Below are 18,966 nucleotides of genomic sequence, written 5' to 3' on the forward strand. Positions count from 1 at the left end.
TATACCCGCAGTATCCTTCTCTTTATCGTTGAAACTGATACCACTACCAAGCGGTATGGAAACGAAACATCCAACCAGCAAGACCTACATGCAAGCGCCATCCGACGCTAATCCAATGCGACCTCCAGAAAAGAAAGAAAATTATACCAACGAATGGTGTGTATTCCCATGCGACAATTATTATTGCGAATTAAATTAAGTGTAAATCTGCCTAATCTTGTACATCCATTCTCTGCCTGCAGTTTCCAACGCTTCATAGAAAAACGATTAGGCATAGGGACTCGTCGACGGAGGATGCCATATCAAATTGCAAACAAAAGATACAAATTCGCTCGGTTGGCCCCGTGCGAACAGTAGTGTAGGAGGGTAATGCAAGTGACACACCGACCCCTTCTCTCAAAGCGAGCCAGCATGGCAGTTAAGGCCTGCATAAAGATTATGTGCCATACCGCGCGGTACCTTCTCACCGGCGTGTACATTAGCACGAAAAGCATTCTCGATTTGGGTACTGTTCATTTCGCTAAAAGTTTTCCCGATGTGGAAGAATAGAAAAAGTGGGCTGAAAATTTGTCTCTCTGCACCCTACGTGTGCTGGCAGAGCACATGTATACACCCCTGCGCCAGGTTGGAAATTGCTTTTAATGTTTTCATTATCCTTTTCCCCTTGGAAGGAATGCTACTAGGACGTTTGCTACCGTCGTGATATTAATTGTCCCCTTTTGCGCTGAAGAATCACAGAACACAATAGCCACCATCAGCAACCTCATCCTCATCATCATCATCCTAGTCGTTGTCAGCTGGATCTCTTTCAGTACTGAACAAAAAAATGCCATGAAATTGTGCCCGAAAAAGGATCAAAGACAGGAGGAAAGAATGAAACGCCGAGATAGCTATGTCTCGGGTGAGATGCAACGAGCATATGCAGACCAGCCACCGAAAGGAACATGATGGTAAAGATTTGTTTAACTCTTGAACCTGTTGGTGAAGCTGTTGGAAGTTGTTTCCAAGAGCAAACAATGCCACTACCCTGTTTGTCTCGGAAGTCAACGAAGCGATGGCATTGGACCGGGTCAAGTATGTTGTTCCACTTGGTTTCCACACGGTGGATATGCTAATAACCAGAACTCATCACCGGTGATATGTGTCTTCTTTCCTTCTAATGAATTTTCTCTTTCAACGGGGGGCCTACCCTTATTTGTGGGCTTCTCCGTCTTCCTTTTGTCACTAATTGAGCTGTTTAAGAAAGGGTCTCAATACGTGCCGATTACCCCGTGACCAATCAAACGGGTCAATTTATCGAATGGATTTTATCGGTTCAGTTCAATAAAACTCGTCGGCAGGCATTTCCCACCGAAACAACATCCATGTTGTCCACTTGAATCTCGATTGCGAATAGCATCGGCCCGTGATGAAGTTTGATTGTTAGAATGTCAAGGTCTGGGATAGAAGATTCAAGTCGATCGTACTTCCCTCCTACTTAAGCCACTCCTAGAGTGCGGCATTAGCATCCATCTCCGGCGTGCTGCTTTCAAACATTCCTAGATTAGCAGGAACAACTTTCGATTACCGTCAATAAAAGCGGGTCAATAACTGACGAGACATTCGTTGCACAAATGTTTGCAAATTGCATAAACAAGCAAATCAATCGAATCGAGATCGACTGTCGTGTTTTAAGATTCAATATGTCTAAATTGAGTTTATTAAGAACCCAACATCCCAAAAAAGGCGACAAACGTCAATCAATCGTCGCTTCTACACAAGAATTTCGCACAAAACTCCCCAACATCACGCCACATCGCAAAATTGAACAACCGCAATCATTAGGCTTGACATTTACATTGGCCACTAACGCCATTCCCGCGTTCGATATTTTTAGCGCCAGTAATGAAGTTCTTTTCTTTTTCGGGAATCATCCGATTTTGCTGTTACCACAGAACATTTCTCTGACATCTTGGCCGAACAAATTTTGGGAGATTATTAAAAAAAAACGTTGGTAAACAAATCTTCGTAACGACCACGCACACGCACGACAGTAATGCCGATTGTGTCTTTAAGTAAAAAAAGGAAACAACCATAACACAACAAACTTGCACATTTCTTTTCTTTTCGATTTGTCTTGCGCGCGTTCGTACATTTTGTAATAACTTGTGATACATTGCAAATTTTTACTTGACCTTACTCACCCTACCTGTCCGTAGTTCCCAACCCGTGCACGTCCAATTATGCAATCGGTCTTACGGTTTAGTGTGGCGTGAGACAGGCACGATTTACTACAGAGAGCTATGGTACTATACACACACAGTACCTAACGGCGTTTATCGTCTTCGTCGCGCCATCGTGGATGCGATCGTATGATCTATTTTAACCAAATGGTGGTGTTTTAAAAATAGCTCCAAATTCAAAGAGAGATTCGCGGTACCAGGCTACGAGAATTGGTAGTGTTCCCCCAAAGCGATGTGTGGTATTATATTTTTGGCGAATCTTTTCTATTGTAACAACGATGCTCTAGGTCTTATTCGCCCGTGGGCACTTCTAGTATAGAGGGCGCCACAATCCATTGATAAATTGAGTCTTTTATAAGTAATACATTGATCACTGGGATGTCTACTAGTGTACTACTTACTCAAATCAAGTCTAGTCTAGGCTGTAGAATAGTGTAGGAAATACACACGGACAAGATTCGATCCCAGGACGAGCTGTACTGTTAACCCACACTTTACCGATCACACTGTATAACCGGTTGACTGCATCTAACGAAGGGAGCTAATTTAAATCAATGTAACTGCACACGCTACAACCAAGTGGAATTTGGTTTGTTGTGGTTATTCGTCAGACGATCATCGCACTGACACTGGATTGTATCGAATGATCGCGCAGCTCATGTAATCAATACCGAGCATGATACAACGTTATAGCAACCGAATTCTACAACTCTTCTTCTTTCTCCTTCAATCGTCGTTTAATTTCCTTCTCTTTTCCATTTTAGATTCGAATTCTTCCATGTATTCTCATCGGTCAAGGTGAGCTACCTAAGTCAGCACAGTTCACATATGCTCAATACATCCAAACTTTGCTAAGCTTTTTTTTGCAGAAACATCACGCCACCGCGGAACCAATCGAAAAACCACAACTTTACGACCCTGTTCCCTATGCTGCTTATCAGCTTAACCTGTTTCTACGTGCACGAACTATAGAACGCAACGGACAAAATCACGCCACCGGTTCGAATTTCGGACTGAATCAAGTTTCCATGATGGCTCGTTTCTCGCCATAGTGATAGGGTACGAGGTAAGTGTCCAAAACCGAACTATTGACTATACCGGTCACCCCATACATATGCGATTATCATTCAAATGTATGCGGACCGGACGATAGCATGATAGCACGTTTGATTCCGTTCTATTTACCTCGGCGTACCAGTGGAAGACAGTGAAGTTTGGCCACGAATTCGAAACTAAGAGAGAAAACTGCATACAATAAACGCAGTACATACTCATACACGCTTACCAGGGACCAATTTGCACCTATTTCAATAGGTTTACTCCACCATTCACCACTTGCCCAATCCGATGTAGCGCCTAGGTAGCTCCGGTCAATTAGGCAAGATTTGCTAATTTCCCAAAAAGCCTCAAACTGTAAAATCTCACCAGAGGGTGGAAATCTTGATGCCTGTTTAAACTGAAGGACACTGCATAGCTCAAGTAGGTAGACCATCACCGAATTCTCCGGATTTGGTTAACAATTATGTCCGCTCCCATATGCTGGAGAGTCAATATTCGTCTAGAAGTGTTCCGGTTTCGAAAAACTTTGCTCCAAATTGCATTCCGGTGGGCCTTTATCTCGCACTGACCATTCACACCTTCGGGAATGGATGCGGTGACCGGTGATGATGACAACAATTAAATGCTCCATCTACGAGGTAATAATCGACAAAAATGACTCTTCAAAACCGTCCATCACATAACGGTGTAAGGAGGAAGGTTTGACATGTTAAGTGCTTGCGTGTGTGGTACAATCTTCCATACAAGACCAATTTTGGGACATTCGTCTTTTCTGTGGTAGAAAGATGTCAATTCGAATATCCGGGAGCACATGATTAAATATCTCAAATCTCTCTAATATCTCCATATGTTTGGCCTTCAACAGGGGACAGAGTATAAGGTGCCAGATTTTGGGGCAATCGATATACGATAACTTACCTATTATCGGCTAGACTGGTCTCCTTGCCTATTATACCATTCCAACTGATGCGCCGCTCTCGCTCCCCATCGTTCAGGATATCGGTGAGAATAAAATTGCCGAGCTGCATGAACTTCCGATCACCATCACCATGACCACCACCATCACCACCTCCACCGCCGTCACCGATGTTATCGAATTTTTGTTTCGTCACTCCGCGATGTAGATGGTGCCGATAGTGATGCGGTAATGGGTGATGAATGGTTCGACCGGTGACGATGCTGTTAGCTTCCGGCTGAACGGTTCCCGTCACTGTCATCAGCAGCAATGCCAACACGGTCACGCACAGCCTGATGGTAGTTAGTACCGATTCTAGTCGAGCCAGGTGCATCTGGGTGCTGTGAACTTTCACTTTTGACATTTTGTTGACTGTGGTAGTAGACGAAATATTGGGCTCGCACAAGGACACCACTGCTGTACACAACTGGACACCACCGGGTAATCTGAAGAAGAGAACACAATACGACAATAGCTTTAGTAAGGTAAGCTTGTCCCATTTCACTATTTTTCGATCTGGGTATGCGTGAAAGAGAGAGTCCTTAATTTTGTTTGCTTGGTTTTTTTTTAGGTCGGCAACGTCACTATCATTCCACAAATGCGCCTTTCAACGTTACAACGATAATGTGTAATGTGAATCGCTGAAGCACACACTCGTTGAAGGTACTACAAGCTTCCTGTCGATCACTCTACTAGACCAGAAACACACAAACGCTAATTGGGCGTAAAATTAGCTTCATCGCGTACTCGCCCGGGAAGAACTCATTCGGTAACGACAGATGGAAACTCTCAGCCGGCCATGCAGACGGAACACTCACTAACGGGTATATTATTTAAACTTCTTTTCAGTGCTTGCACTTACATTGTAGCTTATACGAAGCAGTTATTTAATACACTGTAACTGTTGTTATTCTTTCAGGAGAATTGCTGCGTTTTAAGATAAAACTGCGAACACACACATCCACAGAAACACGCGGAAACCCCACAAGAAAAGCGTACGCCAGATCAAAGTTACCGTCACCCGAAATCAAATCCGTTTGCGTTCAAATATTTACCAATAATCGGATGTCACAACCTTCAACCAAGTGAAGTGGAACGCTCTCGAAATTGCTAAACAGTGGAAAACAGAAGGAAAAGTTTCATCGACGCTCCTGGCTTAAATTGGCGTACGCAGACGGGCGGCAGACAGGTGAATAATGCGCGAATGATTCGAAACCAACGTGTTTTATATGAACCTGCAGTTTCGCCAACGGTCGTTTCTTTAGATTGCACTAACACATTCATAAAACAAACGAGCTACCGGTAAAGAGAGTCAATTCGATAGTTCGCTCTCGTTCGGTAAGAGTCGACTCAGGTGTTTCACCCTGAAAAACCAAAAACGATGACGTAGATAACCGTGGGCCACCAACAGACGTTTCGGACGCGATCTGAACGATCGTCGTTTATCTATAGTACGAGTGTTCTACATTAGGCTACTATAATTGATAAACGAATAATTTGCGTCAATAATTCATGGCGTGAAGCAAGTTTACGTAGATTGCTCTCTACCTGTCCATTGCACAGGTAAGTTTTGATCAGAAAAATGTTTACTTGAACCCCTAATGAATCGGTTTTTCTTTACATTTAGGATTGATAGTAATTAACTCCCGAACTGCGCAGATTCATTAACATCCATCGGATTATCGTCGTTTGTCAAAAATGTTTAAAATCGGTCGAAAAACTGATGGAATCATTAGACTAGTCTTGACTTCTCGTAAGTACACTTACTCGTAATTAATCCTTAAATTGCATCGTCATTATCAGAAGTTCTACAGCTCCCTGGTAAAACGAACTCACACTGTCACTCAAACGAATCGCGCTACGTAAAGTTGGATGATACTGCTTAAGCCTAGCATTGCACCATTTAAAATGTAGCTGTGTGACGGCGATTCGGCTTTAATGCGTACCTTCTGTACTCGTGTTTTGTCTGATAAGAGTAAAAAACTGCGCATGTGCTATTACGTGGTCACACCAGTAAACGACACGGTTCCGCAGAAGCGGTTCAAGATACCGGTACATCGGAAGACAGCTTATCTTATCACCGCTGCTTCGACACGATGTAGTCTTTTTAATGGCTTGTTTCTAGTACTATCGGTGGTCATCAGAATTCCCCTAGAAATTGGCCACCTCAACCCTAAGGAGCAAAGCTCATTGAGAAACTGCTCCCCTCGGGGGTTTAATTTCTTATGTCAGGCTCGGAGCGTCCAACGGACTGTTTATCAACAGCCGGACCTAAGGGCAATTTCTCGATACGTACACACCGTTGTAATGCTGCTTGATTGCACACACCTTGAATGTTTGTTTTCGCCTCCAGACCAGGCCTCCACGAGGCACCTGAGGTTCTCACGCTCCGACACGTTGTACGCTTCGCAGCCATTACTCTTCGTGGACTTCATACGATGAAACACGATCGCGTGATTCTGGTGGATGGTGTGTGTTAACATCGTACGATTCATGACGTTACCAGTGCTCCCCATTCACTGGCCACGAGTTGCGTACTTGACCTACCGTGGCGCTTTATATCTCCGTATCGCCAACTCACACGGAACCAGTCGGTGACGTGGAAGCGCGTCAGCTTGAAAACACCAATATAAAGAACGTGTCTAGCCGGCAAAACACAGCGAAAAGGTATCCGCGATACTTCATTCACATAGTGTTTCTTTTTTTCGCATCGATGATTGGATACCGCAGATCCAACAAGGAGAGCACTGCCAAAACAAACTTTCCCGATCAGGCGCACCAAAGCCCGACAGTTCGGGTTTGATGACGAGATCAGTTCAGTATTTTCCTTATTTCGCTCTCTCAAACCCAACCCGGTTGCTCGTTCGAAACGATCGTTAAGAGCGATCTTACCGGTTTTGATCAGTTGGTCGAGACGCACACCAGCGTACAGTTGTAGTGTAGGCAACGTAAGGGATGTCCGCCAAATCGCAGCCAAATTTAGATGCAGCGTATACCCCCGGGGGCTGTAATACGCGGAAAAAATATGAATGATCAAACACCGATCATCACCTGATCGAGACGGACAATACGCTCGCCCACTACGGTACAAGTACGGTTCGTGAGTCATGCTGAAAGTAATCATTTTGTTTTCCCACAAACAGAAACATCGTACGATCGGTGTTTATTTAGCTCCAAGATGATTCGTCAAACCGTGCTGTGAGTAAGAAGCATTGTGTACTCCGTCACCTGTACATCGAGTAATATAGCGTGATACTGCTGTGACGCCATCAATCTTGTAAAGTCTCGTGCGACCTTGCGTCCGTCTCATAGCGACACTCGCCTACCGTACCTCCGCATTTCCTGTGCGCTGTTTCCTCGGGGCTAGTTGTTTACAATTACACACCATTTGCAACATATGACCGGTACGTGGATATAATGCGAAAGTATTAATACTGGAGGTTTTTCAAAGATGATTTCGTGCTTCAATTGGTTATGTGTATTGAAAATAGGGAAACACATCCGATCACAGTTGATCGAGGGATATTGGATATACTGAAGAAATTACGCAATTTCATTGTACCAGACATTTGTAGTCTTAAAATTGGATATTGGAGCAAAAGTTTAATATCCTTAGATATAAATTATCATGTTTCATCATCACAGATAAAGTTTGCATAACAATTTGATATCATTCTAATTGAATCAGCTTGTTAGTAAACAGGAAAGTATGATTAATTTGTTTTCATTCTAGATGACGAATATCTTCCTTCGAGGATCGATGTTTGTTGTTTACAAGACGTCTATCGTGGAAACATTGATGACGCAGCTTTATCCATAGATCAATAATTATTAGGGTATAGAAAATATTCAGAAACATACAGCACCACCGATGAAAGCCGATTTAATTTTTTTTCCAGCATGAAATAAACTATTCAAATCGGCATAATCGGTTGAAGGTATGCAAAAGAGTTATTTATTTTTGCGCAACTCGTAGTAAACAACGCTGTCACATTACACTTTCTGTGTAATTAGTATCTAATTTGCTAGCCGTTCGTGCGATTGCAATGTCACGTTTGTCGCTAGAAAATGGTGTACGCAATGATGAAAACAACTGATAAGTTCTAACCACTAGCTCGACGAATCCGGCGCCATTGGTCAGTCGCTTGGAGGGCTTGCGTTTGATTGAGTGATTGGCATAATCATAACGCATGCAAGATGCGATCAACAACCCGCAGGGAGGTGTGTCCACGGCACCCGAGATGATCGTAGGTCATACGTCTTACACGCTTCAAGCAAACTGATCATTGGCAGTTTGTATACAACGGTAGCAGTCCGTCAGACGTTAAGCTACAGCCACCACGGCTATAGCTTCTCGCGTTACCTGACGGTGCCTACATCACTTCAACCCGAGAAGGCGCCATTAATCGCACGTGTGTGTGTGTGTGTGTGCCAATTATGACTCTATTAATTTAGCGCATTGAGCAAGCGGTAACTCTAGCGATTCACTCGGCACACGCGTAGGTGTGTAGTGCATTTAATTGCATTCGGCGTGTGGCTGTGATTTTGGCTTACCAAGAGGAAAAGTGTATCTCGGAAAAGAGGGAACATTTTAATGCTTTCTCGCGATCGCGATCGTCCAATTGATGGACGCAATTAATGCAAAGCGTTTGCCGTACTTGCCACCCCACCATGCCGGTGTCCGATTGGATCGATCATTTTAAGCTTCGGTTGAAATTTTTAAACACATTCTGAAGGCAATTTCACTCGTTTCTTCTGTCGCGTTTTGTTTCAAAGAAAAACAGCAAAGCAAGTACCTGCTTCATCTCCCTCCCAAAGTGTGGCTCGTTGCGTGGGATTTAAAACGAATGGAAAATCTATCAACGGGAATGGGTCCTATTCGTTTTGCTAATATCGTCGGAAAATATGATTTGTCATTTAGCTGGCACTACGGGACATCGCTCATAGATTATGAAGGGCGTTAATATGCGATGGTGATTAAAATATTGTGCCTATGAGAAGCCGACAAACAAATAAGCGATCCATTAGCTGGTTGGGACTAATTGAGAGACCACTACGGACAGCGATGCATAGAGGCTGAAGAGGATATTTTGAGAAATGGATGTAATTATATAATGATATGCGGCGAACGCTTGGTTTTATTGATACCTTAACCATTTGTGTTCATTCGTAACGACATGACAATGTATGATAACCGATATATTAATTGAATTTATTTGCAATATAATGGTTAATTTACAAAATTTGAAGTACGGTAAATGCGATTTTATTGATATAAAAAAAAGTAACAATTTTTGAAGGGTTATTCGTATTATCCGCCTAACAAATTTACTGATGTATCTGATGATTTACGTTTACTGCACAAGGATAATTTTTATTTCTTGACTTACTTCCCGCACCGTAAAGTCCCGTAAGACTATATTTATATCACTCGACTCACCTTAAAAAGTCACGATCGTGTGGAAGAGTCGATCGTACACACCAAACCTAACACTAAAATATTCACTTGTCACGCCAAACCGCACCGTAGCAAATTGTAATTCGATATCAATTGGAAACACTCTGGACACGCACGCACTCGGGAATGTACGGAATTCCACTTCGTGGAATTTTATCGCCTTGTACCACCGGTAAATAAAACAATTTACATATAAATATGCAGAACCATTGAACCATTCGCAACGGTTGCAGATTGTTTTAATTATCTTTGTCGCGTTGCAACTTGACACACATCCGGCCCGGGCTTATCACGATGAGGTGGTACTTCTTGTTTGTTCTTCAGGATGTAAGCTTTAATTTCTTAACACATTTTATCGCTTCTAATCCTCGATAGAGACTAGTCACACTTTTTCACAATAAATGTGAATCTTTATCGGTAAAACTTGGCACGTTAGTCAATATTTATTCTGGTTGATTCACCCCCGGGTGGAGACCATTAATTCGATCGATGCTCACCGTTAAAGATCATCGAAGGTTGATTTCATGCTTGCTTGACCAGTTTTCTGGCAATAAAATAACACTTCCCTCGATACTTGCTCACTTCACACCTCGTTATGTTTTCTTTATCGCTTTTTTTATACTGTGGTAAAGATCGTTCAGATGGTTGCAGTAAAATCACACGAATTTGATTCCAGTGTCGATTGCATGGAGAGAACTCCTACGATGGTAAACTAACGAATCACCCCGATATCTGCTGCACTTCACCAAAAGGTAGAATTTATTATCTTTTCAATTAAATCAATCGCTTGATTGCATTATTGGTTCGCAGCTTTAAGGCGAAAACCCCCGGCGGGGAACACTGATACAGGATTATGATTACGCTTTTTTTTTGGAAACTGCCGCACATCTTTACAAAAATGTTTAAATCCACTTTATAAAGCCTGTCATTCTTTACCACGAAATTGTAATTAATTTCCCGTTTTCTGGGTAAGGTGTTTCTTTTGCTCCGCGTGATCTCGCTTAAGGATCCGAATTTTTGCGTACTAGCCGACCGAATTTTCGACACCCTCAACGGTCTGTGGAAGCGCACGCAAACCCATCCGCTCAACAGGACAGCCGTTAACGGTTTGAACCCGTCGAAGAAATCTTTCAGCCCTTAGACCGCACCAGCGACGACGCATGTCCGTACTGGGATGCAGGCAGGGGTCGAATGGGATGGAAACATGTGCGCGTGCGACACAACAGGAAGGGTACGCAACATTCTTCGGCATCATGTTGCATAGCTAATGGGAAGAGAACGAGCAGCTGGTAAATGATAACGAGCTTAAATAGCTTTTATTTTCGCTGAGAGTATTATAATGAAGTTTTTATTTAACGTTAGAAGTTAAATAAGTTTGTAGAAAAAATATATTTTAATCATTTCTCTGCTTCCAATGACTATAACTGGGCGAGCTGTTACCTCCACCGACACGATCTTGGATTAACTTTTCTGTTAATTCTAAACATTCCAAAATGGAACTTTAAAGCTCCTTAAGAGTGACCCATGATCATCGATGAAATATTTTGTTTCTCTAATTGTAATATCGACTCTTTTTGAGGAAAGTTGTTTTACCAATGCATGACGTAAGGAAATAAGTTCTTTTAAGGCAGAATTATTCAGCGATTAACTTACCTTCAATGCTGATTAATGGCTGCTTAAATGCTCCAATTTCGTCGGTAAGAAGTAAAAATATAAGTCTAAATTGATTCAAATTTTAGTATCAGAAATTTCCAACGAATGGAAAATTTGATATGAGTTATCAACAAGACATATTCTAATAAAAGACTTCAACATAGCAGTTTTATTAATTATAATGAAAGTGGAACTGCTTTACACAAAACATTCACATGTTTTAAGCGCCAATCACCTTTAATGGTTCATTGCGATGCATTTGTGCTCCACAAAGACAACGCCCGATCACCATTCATTTGGCGAGGTGATGCGCTGATGCTGCTGCATCATAATGAAGATAGACACGATCGATGCACTTTGCCGGTGGAGTGCAGGCGGCCTTTCGATTATGATTTGATGGCTACATAAAAAACCTTCACGTTCTCATCCAACCACAGACAGGCCCACTCCCCTTTTCCTTCAATCCCTGCAGGAAGTTATCAGCGCTACGAGTTATGTACGACCGTAAAACAGTTAATTGGTTGTTAAAACAGTGTTGTACGTACGGTTCCAAATCCACTTGCAGCACGTGAAAACCGTTCACCGATCGGGAGAGACAAAATGATCGCGATCGTCCAAGGTGATTTCTCCATCGGGATTAACGCCGGGACGAGCGTGTTGTCATGCGCGAGATATGTTAAACATATTTATGGTGCCGGGCTGGATGTGCAACGATTGAGTGATAAAAACCTTCTCTTCGTTCCACCTTTTCCTAGCGGTGTTGGGGTGCTAACCTTTAAAGATCCAATTTTCTACCCAACAAAGACTGCGGACTGGGCAATATTAGAGAGCAATAGAGTTAGCAAAAACAAAAAAAAACACACAGTACGAGGAGAGGAAATTAAATTATTGACCGACGATGTAGCTGTCTTGTAGTCAACAGTCTCGAGCATGTAGATTATTTTACAAGTTTACGGCTGTTTGAGGGAAAACTGGAACAAGGATTAAAGGGAAAGAGAAGGTATAAAAAAGTACAGAGCGATTTGGATTAAGACGATAAACTGTCTGCAATGTGTTTGCTCGTGGCATTCTTTCGTACTGCAGCTGTGAAGGTGATACAATAAAGATGTCCAGCAAAAGGATGGAGGCGCACTGACAACATTTTGTTACAAAGATCATTGCGTAAAGTTTAATTTCCTTTCCCAAATATTGATCATTACAGCATGATCAACTGTCTGCCCATTATTGCATTTCTGTTTGTTTTAAAACTGATCGGTAAACATTTTATTTTTATTTCACTAGATCAGCTGATATTTGAGTTACCGTTGCAGTTAATAATTAACGGGATGAGAACGGGAGTTTGAATAAATAAAACTTGCTGTTCTGCACGAGTCAGTCAGTGTCTGGGATGCGTTGTTAGTCAATAAAGTAATCAACCTAATGTTTAAAGTATTCCCTTTCTGGGGACTTCTATCGTGGTGCGATCATTTTCGGCTTACAAAGCTAAAAATCGGCCACAGCCGCCAGTGGGCTGGTATGGACAAACAGACAACGCCAAGAAAGTGTAATGAAGAAAAATTTCGTAAAAAAATAACCTCCCTCTCCATACACATTGTCACCAAACGGAAGCTGTATAAAACAAAAACAAAGCTCAACGTACAAACAAACCCTTTAAAGTAACTCGTAGTCGACTACAGCGTAAGCGGGGCGGGAACAAGCAGCGGGAACAAACTGTTGAAATCTCAATTAAGCGTGACATAAAGGAAAGTGAAGTGGTCAGCATACACACAAGACAGGGTGCCCAAAGCACGCTTACTGTGCGTCACATGAAGGGACACGCCATGCTTGCGTGAAATGATTTGCTGCCCTTTTGGGATGTCCGCAACGGCAGCAATCAGGTGACAAGCTGGACAGACATCTTCACACGAGGCGGCTAATTGATATGCAAGGTGTTGGAGTTTCTTTTCCTTTTTTGCTATGTCCAACGGACTCCGGCTGTCAATCGAGTTGCGTTCATTTGCGGTTGCAGGAATGGCGGTTGTCAGGGTTTGGATTTATTGAAGTTTTCTTCACGAATTTTAATTGCGGTGTGTTATATGCCTAGTGGGTACGAGCGACAGGTGTTTTTATCTGCAATAGCATGCTTGTCCACCGTAGGAACTATATCCGGAATAGTGTAAATAATTAACAGTTTGAATGATTCTCCCACGCAAACACGTTGCTCAACTCACCGTTGCTATGCAACAGTCGGGCCTCCAACGTGGTCTATTCTAGTGTCACGTCACATACAATCTATTAGGTTGCTCTAAAAGTTATGTGCAGTGAAGTATCAAAATGGAAAATATCTTTATCTATTTGATTTTGAATGTATGAATGAATGATGAATGCAATCGAAATACTGTAATTTTCCATATCATTATTTGACGCAAGAAATTAACAGAAGAAATCTGATTTTACATTTTTATTCTTGTAAGCAAAACCTTCACGAAAACGAAAAACAAAACCTCGGACGAGCTGTTAAATTACGGCCGTTAAAATTACCTTTCCCCCATAACACAGACCTCAATCAATAATGTATTTTTATGTTTTAAGCTCCAGGAATTTGCTCACAAAGTAAATGCCACAGACATAAACCAATATGCTCGAAACGATCACCGCCGTTTTTTTTCCTTCCCATTTTTTGCTGCCTTAATTGCATTTTTTCTCCTGTACAAGAAAATCAATTCTGGACGTGTGCATTAACTGGCATAATGTATACATATATATACTTTTTATTATCCTTATTATATTAGCCTATTATTGACTCCGTGCGCTCGCCATTTTTGTTCGCAATAGTTGCCTCAGTAAGCTGCCGCGTGTGCCGGGAGATTTGTTGCCGTTGTTTGGATGTATTATAGAGACTCTTGAATCCAAAGGAATACTTTCGGTCTCTTAGCAGCCGGGAGATTTGAAAAGCTATTCTTTTAAACAGACTTATGATGTTCGTCCTTCGATAAAACGATCGCGTCCTGTTTATAATTCTCAATCACAGGGTTGCCGTTTTCGCTTTCGCGCAACTACTCATTCTCGCACCGATGGTACCGCCTGCATAACGATCGATTCCTTGATTGGATCCGGATCATCGCCCACCAGGTACGTCAGAATGCAGGTTACATCGACGGGATCGCCGGTCGGGTTGGCCAACAGCAACACCTGCGTAATACCGTCCGCCGGTGGCCGGAACGGTTTCGTACCGGGCAGGCTGGTAGCGGATGGTGGCAACAATCGCAATTTGCACGGCTTCCGTACGCTCGCATCGAACTGAAAGCTGGGAATGCTGGTTCGGCCTTGGTTAATCGTGGAAATAACAATCACCGTCACATCGGGCCGCGGATGGTCGGCTGCAAAGTTAAGCGTAATCTGAAGGCCTTCCTTATCATCCAGCACGGTACGCGATGGTTCCCTGCTCGGCTGAATACAGTCAAGATCGATCACAATGTCCGCCAGTGCTTTCAATTCCGGCTTGGTCACAACCTCGGCTGGCATGCTTTCCTCTGAATTTACTGGCGGTTGTTGTTGAGATGTTGTAACCGGCGTTGCTAGAATTGGATCGTCCTCTTCCGATCCGGCACCGGTCGGTTCGGGTTTTGGTGTTGGAATGGATTGTACCTCTTCGGCCGTAACCGCCGGTCCCGAAAGCAGTGTCGCTTTCATACCGCTAATGATGGAATCTAGTTCGGGAATCGATTTGCTACCATTCTGTGTAGCTGCTGTTGGTGAATGTTTCTTTGTTGCACTGCTCGACGCAGGCAGGACCGGCTTTCCACCGATCTGACCCGATGGAGAAGAAGCACTGGCGTTTTTCTTAATGTTGCTGAGAATGGAATTTAATTCCATCAGATTATCTTTGGATTTGGTTTCGTCGGCTTTCAATCCATTGAGACCGAACCCGAGCGTAGGTACACTGCTTTGCGCAATCGTTTCCGGCAGCAGTAAACCTTGTCCGGGTGTGCCGTTGCTGCCAGACGATGAGAATATGTCACTAAGATCGTCATAGTTCGTACGCTGCGAGGTAGTTGTCTCTTTGTCACCACTACCCGGTACATCGCTGGACACATCAAACAGTGCGTCCAGTGTATCAGGCCGTGTGATGTTCGGTGTGTAGTTCATGGTGGGAAGTGTCATAGACTCATCGGTGCCACGCTGTGATCGTGTGGTTCGCTCTGCCGGTTGTTGGTGCAATATTTTTACACGGTATTTGTCCAACGCCAGCGTAAGCGCATCATTGACTTCGAATATTTTTTCTGCAAAAAAATAGATAAAACGAGCGATTAGATTAAGCAAGAAAAGAGATTTTGAAAAGAGAATGAAGAATTACAAATTAAAATTGCCGACAAGTAGAAGCAATTACAAAAAAAAATATAGGTGGTTTAACAAAACATAAAAACTATGCTTCAAAACGTGCTCAAATTACAAGAGATTAAGTATTATCTTAATTCGTGGCATTGCATCGAAACATATTTTCCAACATTTGATTTTAAATTGTCTGTTTCTAATTTATCCTAGGGTAGGCATATTATGCGAGATCAACTTAAGTAATTTAATTATTTACCGAAAGTTGAAAAAGCGCCACGAATTAAGCTAAGCCACTTATAGCAACAGGAAAGTAAACAATCGTAAGTGTAATTACTAACCAAATTCACTAGCTAAACTCCAGAATTTTCCTACATTCTTGCATCCGCTCTCAAGAGACTGAACTGTGTTTGTGTGGATGGGGAATTAATTCATGGTTTTTGGTGAAGGAATCGATGTTGGTGATGATGATGAATAGGATGAGTCGACGGTGGATGGCGGTTGTTGTGAAATGGGAATGAAGAGTCGGAGGTCATTAAAATAGAGAAAGTAGACAGAGAATACGGCGTTAGAAACGGAACAATTCCATACTAAATCAAAACGAACTAAATATGGTACATTGACGAAATATTAGCAGTGCCGGACGAATATGACGCGCATGAAGGAGAGCGAAAAGTAGCTTGCACTCTTACCGAGCATTTCCTCGCTGTGTTGTGTTTCCTCTGCCAGCCGGACAATCGTTGGATGGGCACTTTCACACGATTCATAAATTTCGCTCAGTATCGCCAACTCATCGTCCGACGTTTCACCGGCCCGATACTGATCGAGCATTTCGTTCAGCAGCTTCGTATTTTCTGCCACCTTCTGCAGCTCGGTCAACCGGCGACTCTTCATCTGTGTGCGCCGTTCCTCGTCCCGATACAGGTTCTGTATCAGGAGATTCGCTTTCTCAAAGTTTTCCGGCTTACCGCTGCTGATGAGTTGTTTGAGCTTTTGTTGCTCCTTGTCCAGCACCGGACCACGCTCGTCCGGATGCCGGACCGGTGGACCACGGATGATCACGTTCTGCTGTGACCGATGCTGGATGCCCTGGGTTGCAAGCAGATTATACGCTTCCTGTATTTTATCACAATCGCACGGATCGTACTTGTTCGTCCAGGTAAGTAGAATGTTTAGAATCTATGCAAACAAATGTAAATGAATGTTATCAAACCATGGGGATGGGGGACGGACTTTGCTTATCATTGCACACTCGCACTACTTACACGGTCGGAAACTTCGCGCGGTGTTTGGTCACCGTTGTACTTCTTCGAAACCATTTTGATCAGTTCGTTAAGAAACCGGAACTTGTTTATCTCCGACCGAAACTCGCGCCCTAAAGATTCCATGCATTCTTCCAGCGCCTACCACGGGGGCAGGAAAAAACGCAAACACAAAAACAGTAAACATATTGCATGATCTTTCCTTATCACAGGCACTCACCTCTAGCGCAAGCAGGGATTCCTTCGTGTTGGTTGACTGTATCCGGCTTACAAGCAGCTCCCGGGCAATGGACATCTTGGACGGATCCTTTTTCAACGTCAGACAGAACTGATCGATTGCGGACACGTCCAAATCATGATTATTGGGATGAACGGCTTTCCCTGATGAAGAAAACAAACGAGAAATGAGTGAAAATTATCTACCAGCTGGATAAAACCGAACGCTGCCAATACTCACGTAAGTAGCCATCGAGAACCGTGCGTACATCCATCCTTTGCCAGTGGAAAATGATGGCAAATACTGCAATATTACGAGCAACAAAATCAACACGAACGTTTTGCAACCGCAGCAACTTTTCTTTTCTTTTTGTCTTGCTGAACGTCTCTGCGCTATCGTACGTTTGTGAGAAGTATATCTGTTCTTAGCTTGCGGCTGTGGTTACGACGTGCTTTTGTTTGGTTGCTCTAGGAACGGTGGACAATCGTCCTGGTATCTTGAAGCGTTGCAGCGTAGGCTATAAACGTACTATTGCCTATTTCTATGGAAACGTCAATACACACTGGCGAATTGAATTGTTTTGCTGCGGTGCGTTTAGTGGGATACGCCGTTCGAAAAGGGCGTTTGTTTTTCCATTGTTTCGTGGAAAACAAGCTAAATTTCGTAAATAATCCAAACTAAAAATCAATTTACTCACCAATCAACGGGTAAACGCCTTCAGGCTACTTTTGTGACGTTATTTATTGTACACGAAAGGGCGTGCAAGATAAAGGTGGGCATAATATTTACGAAGATGAAAACGTTCACCATGCTGAACGTAAAAGGGCAGTGCAATACGGGGCAGAAAAACACTCAATTGATCAATTTTTTTTTATTTTTCGCTTTGCTATTCCTTTTAAAAACGTATATGCTGTTTGAAAACCATTTGTTGAACAACTTGCTCTTCTATGCTCCCTTAACTTCTTAGCGCATACGTCCGTTGATAGTGTCGTTAGTTAAAATACTGTACCGAAGAAAAACAGTCCATAAAGAGAAATCAAAAAACACTTAATTTTGTTTCAGCTCCTTATAAGCTATCGCTGTTGGTAAATCTCGTATTTTACTTGTAGCATGTTCTCATCGCTTTCCTCTTTTTAGGTTCCTTTATTTCGGTTGATAACGCCAAACAACCCGGAACTTGCTGTTAAAGAATTCGCTACAAGAAGATGGATAATTTAAAGCCGTACAAGCGAGAAACATTGAAGAAAGCGACACCGCCACCTCACTCACCAATGCGTTGAAATTCTTCGTTCGCATTGTGTGCGGATGGACATAAATTAGCAACCGATTAGCATGATTATGACAAATTGACATTAAAAACTCGTTCCTTTCGAAGCCGCCAAGAATGCACTCGGAAAACCCTGAAGGCTGAGCCTTGTTTTTCGAAAGAATACTGCTGCCAAAAGGGGACGGACGGAGCATCGAAGAAGAAAGGCTTCAAAGAAGGAGTTCCTGGAATTCCTGAAGAGATGTGATAGCATATACAAAATATTATGCATTCTGGGGGTTTATTTTCGGGACGTGTTCCAAGTGGGAGAATTAAGTTAACCATTCGTAAGTAAGTTAAAATGTGTACGCTATTGAACTCTGTGGAAAATTCTACCCGCCTAGCAAACAGTAAAATGATTGACAATTGAATTAACCTTCAGGTGAAACGATGATAATCTGCATTCGTTTCGGTAGATAGCGAAATTTGCTTTACAGTACCACGAAAAAACTAACCGATCAAAGCCAAGCCAATGAACTGCAAATTCGAAATCACATAAATTGCCCTTTCGCTGATCGAAAAA

General features: G+C 42.7%; 2 protein-coding genes and 1 long non-coding RNA gene across 6 annotated transcripts in view; 1 reads left to right on the forward strand and 2 right to left on the reverse strand.

Annotated features, from left to right (window-relative positions):
* LOC125768061 (uncharacterized) overlaps positions 1-10,841 on the reverse strand; it is a 29,348-nt gene extending 18,507 nt beyond the window's left edge. Inside the window, exons 1-2 of one of the 3 annotated variants that reach the window (XM_049435232.1) lie at positions 9,677-10,841; positions 4,200-4,682 (exon numbers count right to left, since the gene is read on the reverse strand). In XM_049435232.1, the coding sequence (XP_049291189.1) occupies positions 4,200-4,600 (401 nt within the window). In that variant the 5' untranslated portion in view covers positions 4,601-4,682; positions 9,677-10,841. Of the gene's footprint in view, positions 1-4,199; positions 4,683-9,676 lie in introns of those variants that run through there. The other 2 variants (XM_049435230.1, XM_049435231.1) reach the window with 2 other exon arrangements.
* Positions 4,680-9,683, forward strand: LOC125768074 (uncharacterized). The gene is made up of 3 exons (XR_007418847.1): positions 4,680-5,060; positions 5,156-5,989; positions 7,970-9,683. It is a non-coding gene; the product is annotated as an uncharacterized LOC125768074 (long non-coding RNA).
* A 2,931-nt stretch (positions 10,842-13,772) lies between the features above and the next one.
* On the reverse strand, positions 13,773-17,970 carry LOC125768055 (ADP-ribosylation factor-binding protein GGA1). 2 transcript variants are annotated; one of them, XM_049435203.1, is made up of 6 exons: positions 17,378-17,970; positions 17,141-17,301; positions 16,924-17,061; positions 16,351-16,837; positions 16,000-16,062; positions 13,773-15,609 (listed from the first exon to the last, which is right to left on the reverse strand). In XM_049435203.1, the coding sequence occupies exons 1-6, from the start codon at positions 17,409-17,411 to the stop codon at positions 14,387-14,389; spliced, it is 2,106 nt and encodes a 701-aa protein (XP_049291160.1). In that variant the 5' UTR covers positions 17,412-17,970; the 3' UTR covers positions 13,773-14,386. The 2 variants fall into 2 exon arrangements, with proteins under 2 accessions (XP_049291160.1, XP_049291161.1); XM_049435204.1 differs by lacking the exon at positions 16,000-16,062 and having other exon boundaries at positions 17,378-17,968.
* Between the last annotated feature and the right edge of the window lie 996 nt (positions 17,971-18,966).

Source organism: Anopheles funestus, chromosome 3RL (assembly GCF_943734845.2).
Source record: "Anopheles funestus chromosome 3RL, idAnoFuneDA-416_04, whole genome shotgun sequence".
Lineage (NCBI taxonomy): Eukaryota > Metazoa > Arthropoda > Insecta > Diptera > Culicidae > Anopheles > Anopheles funestus.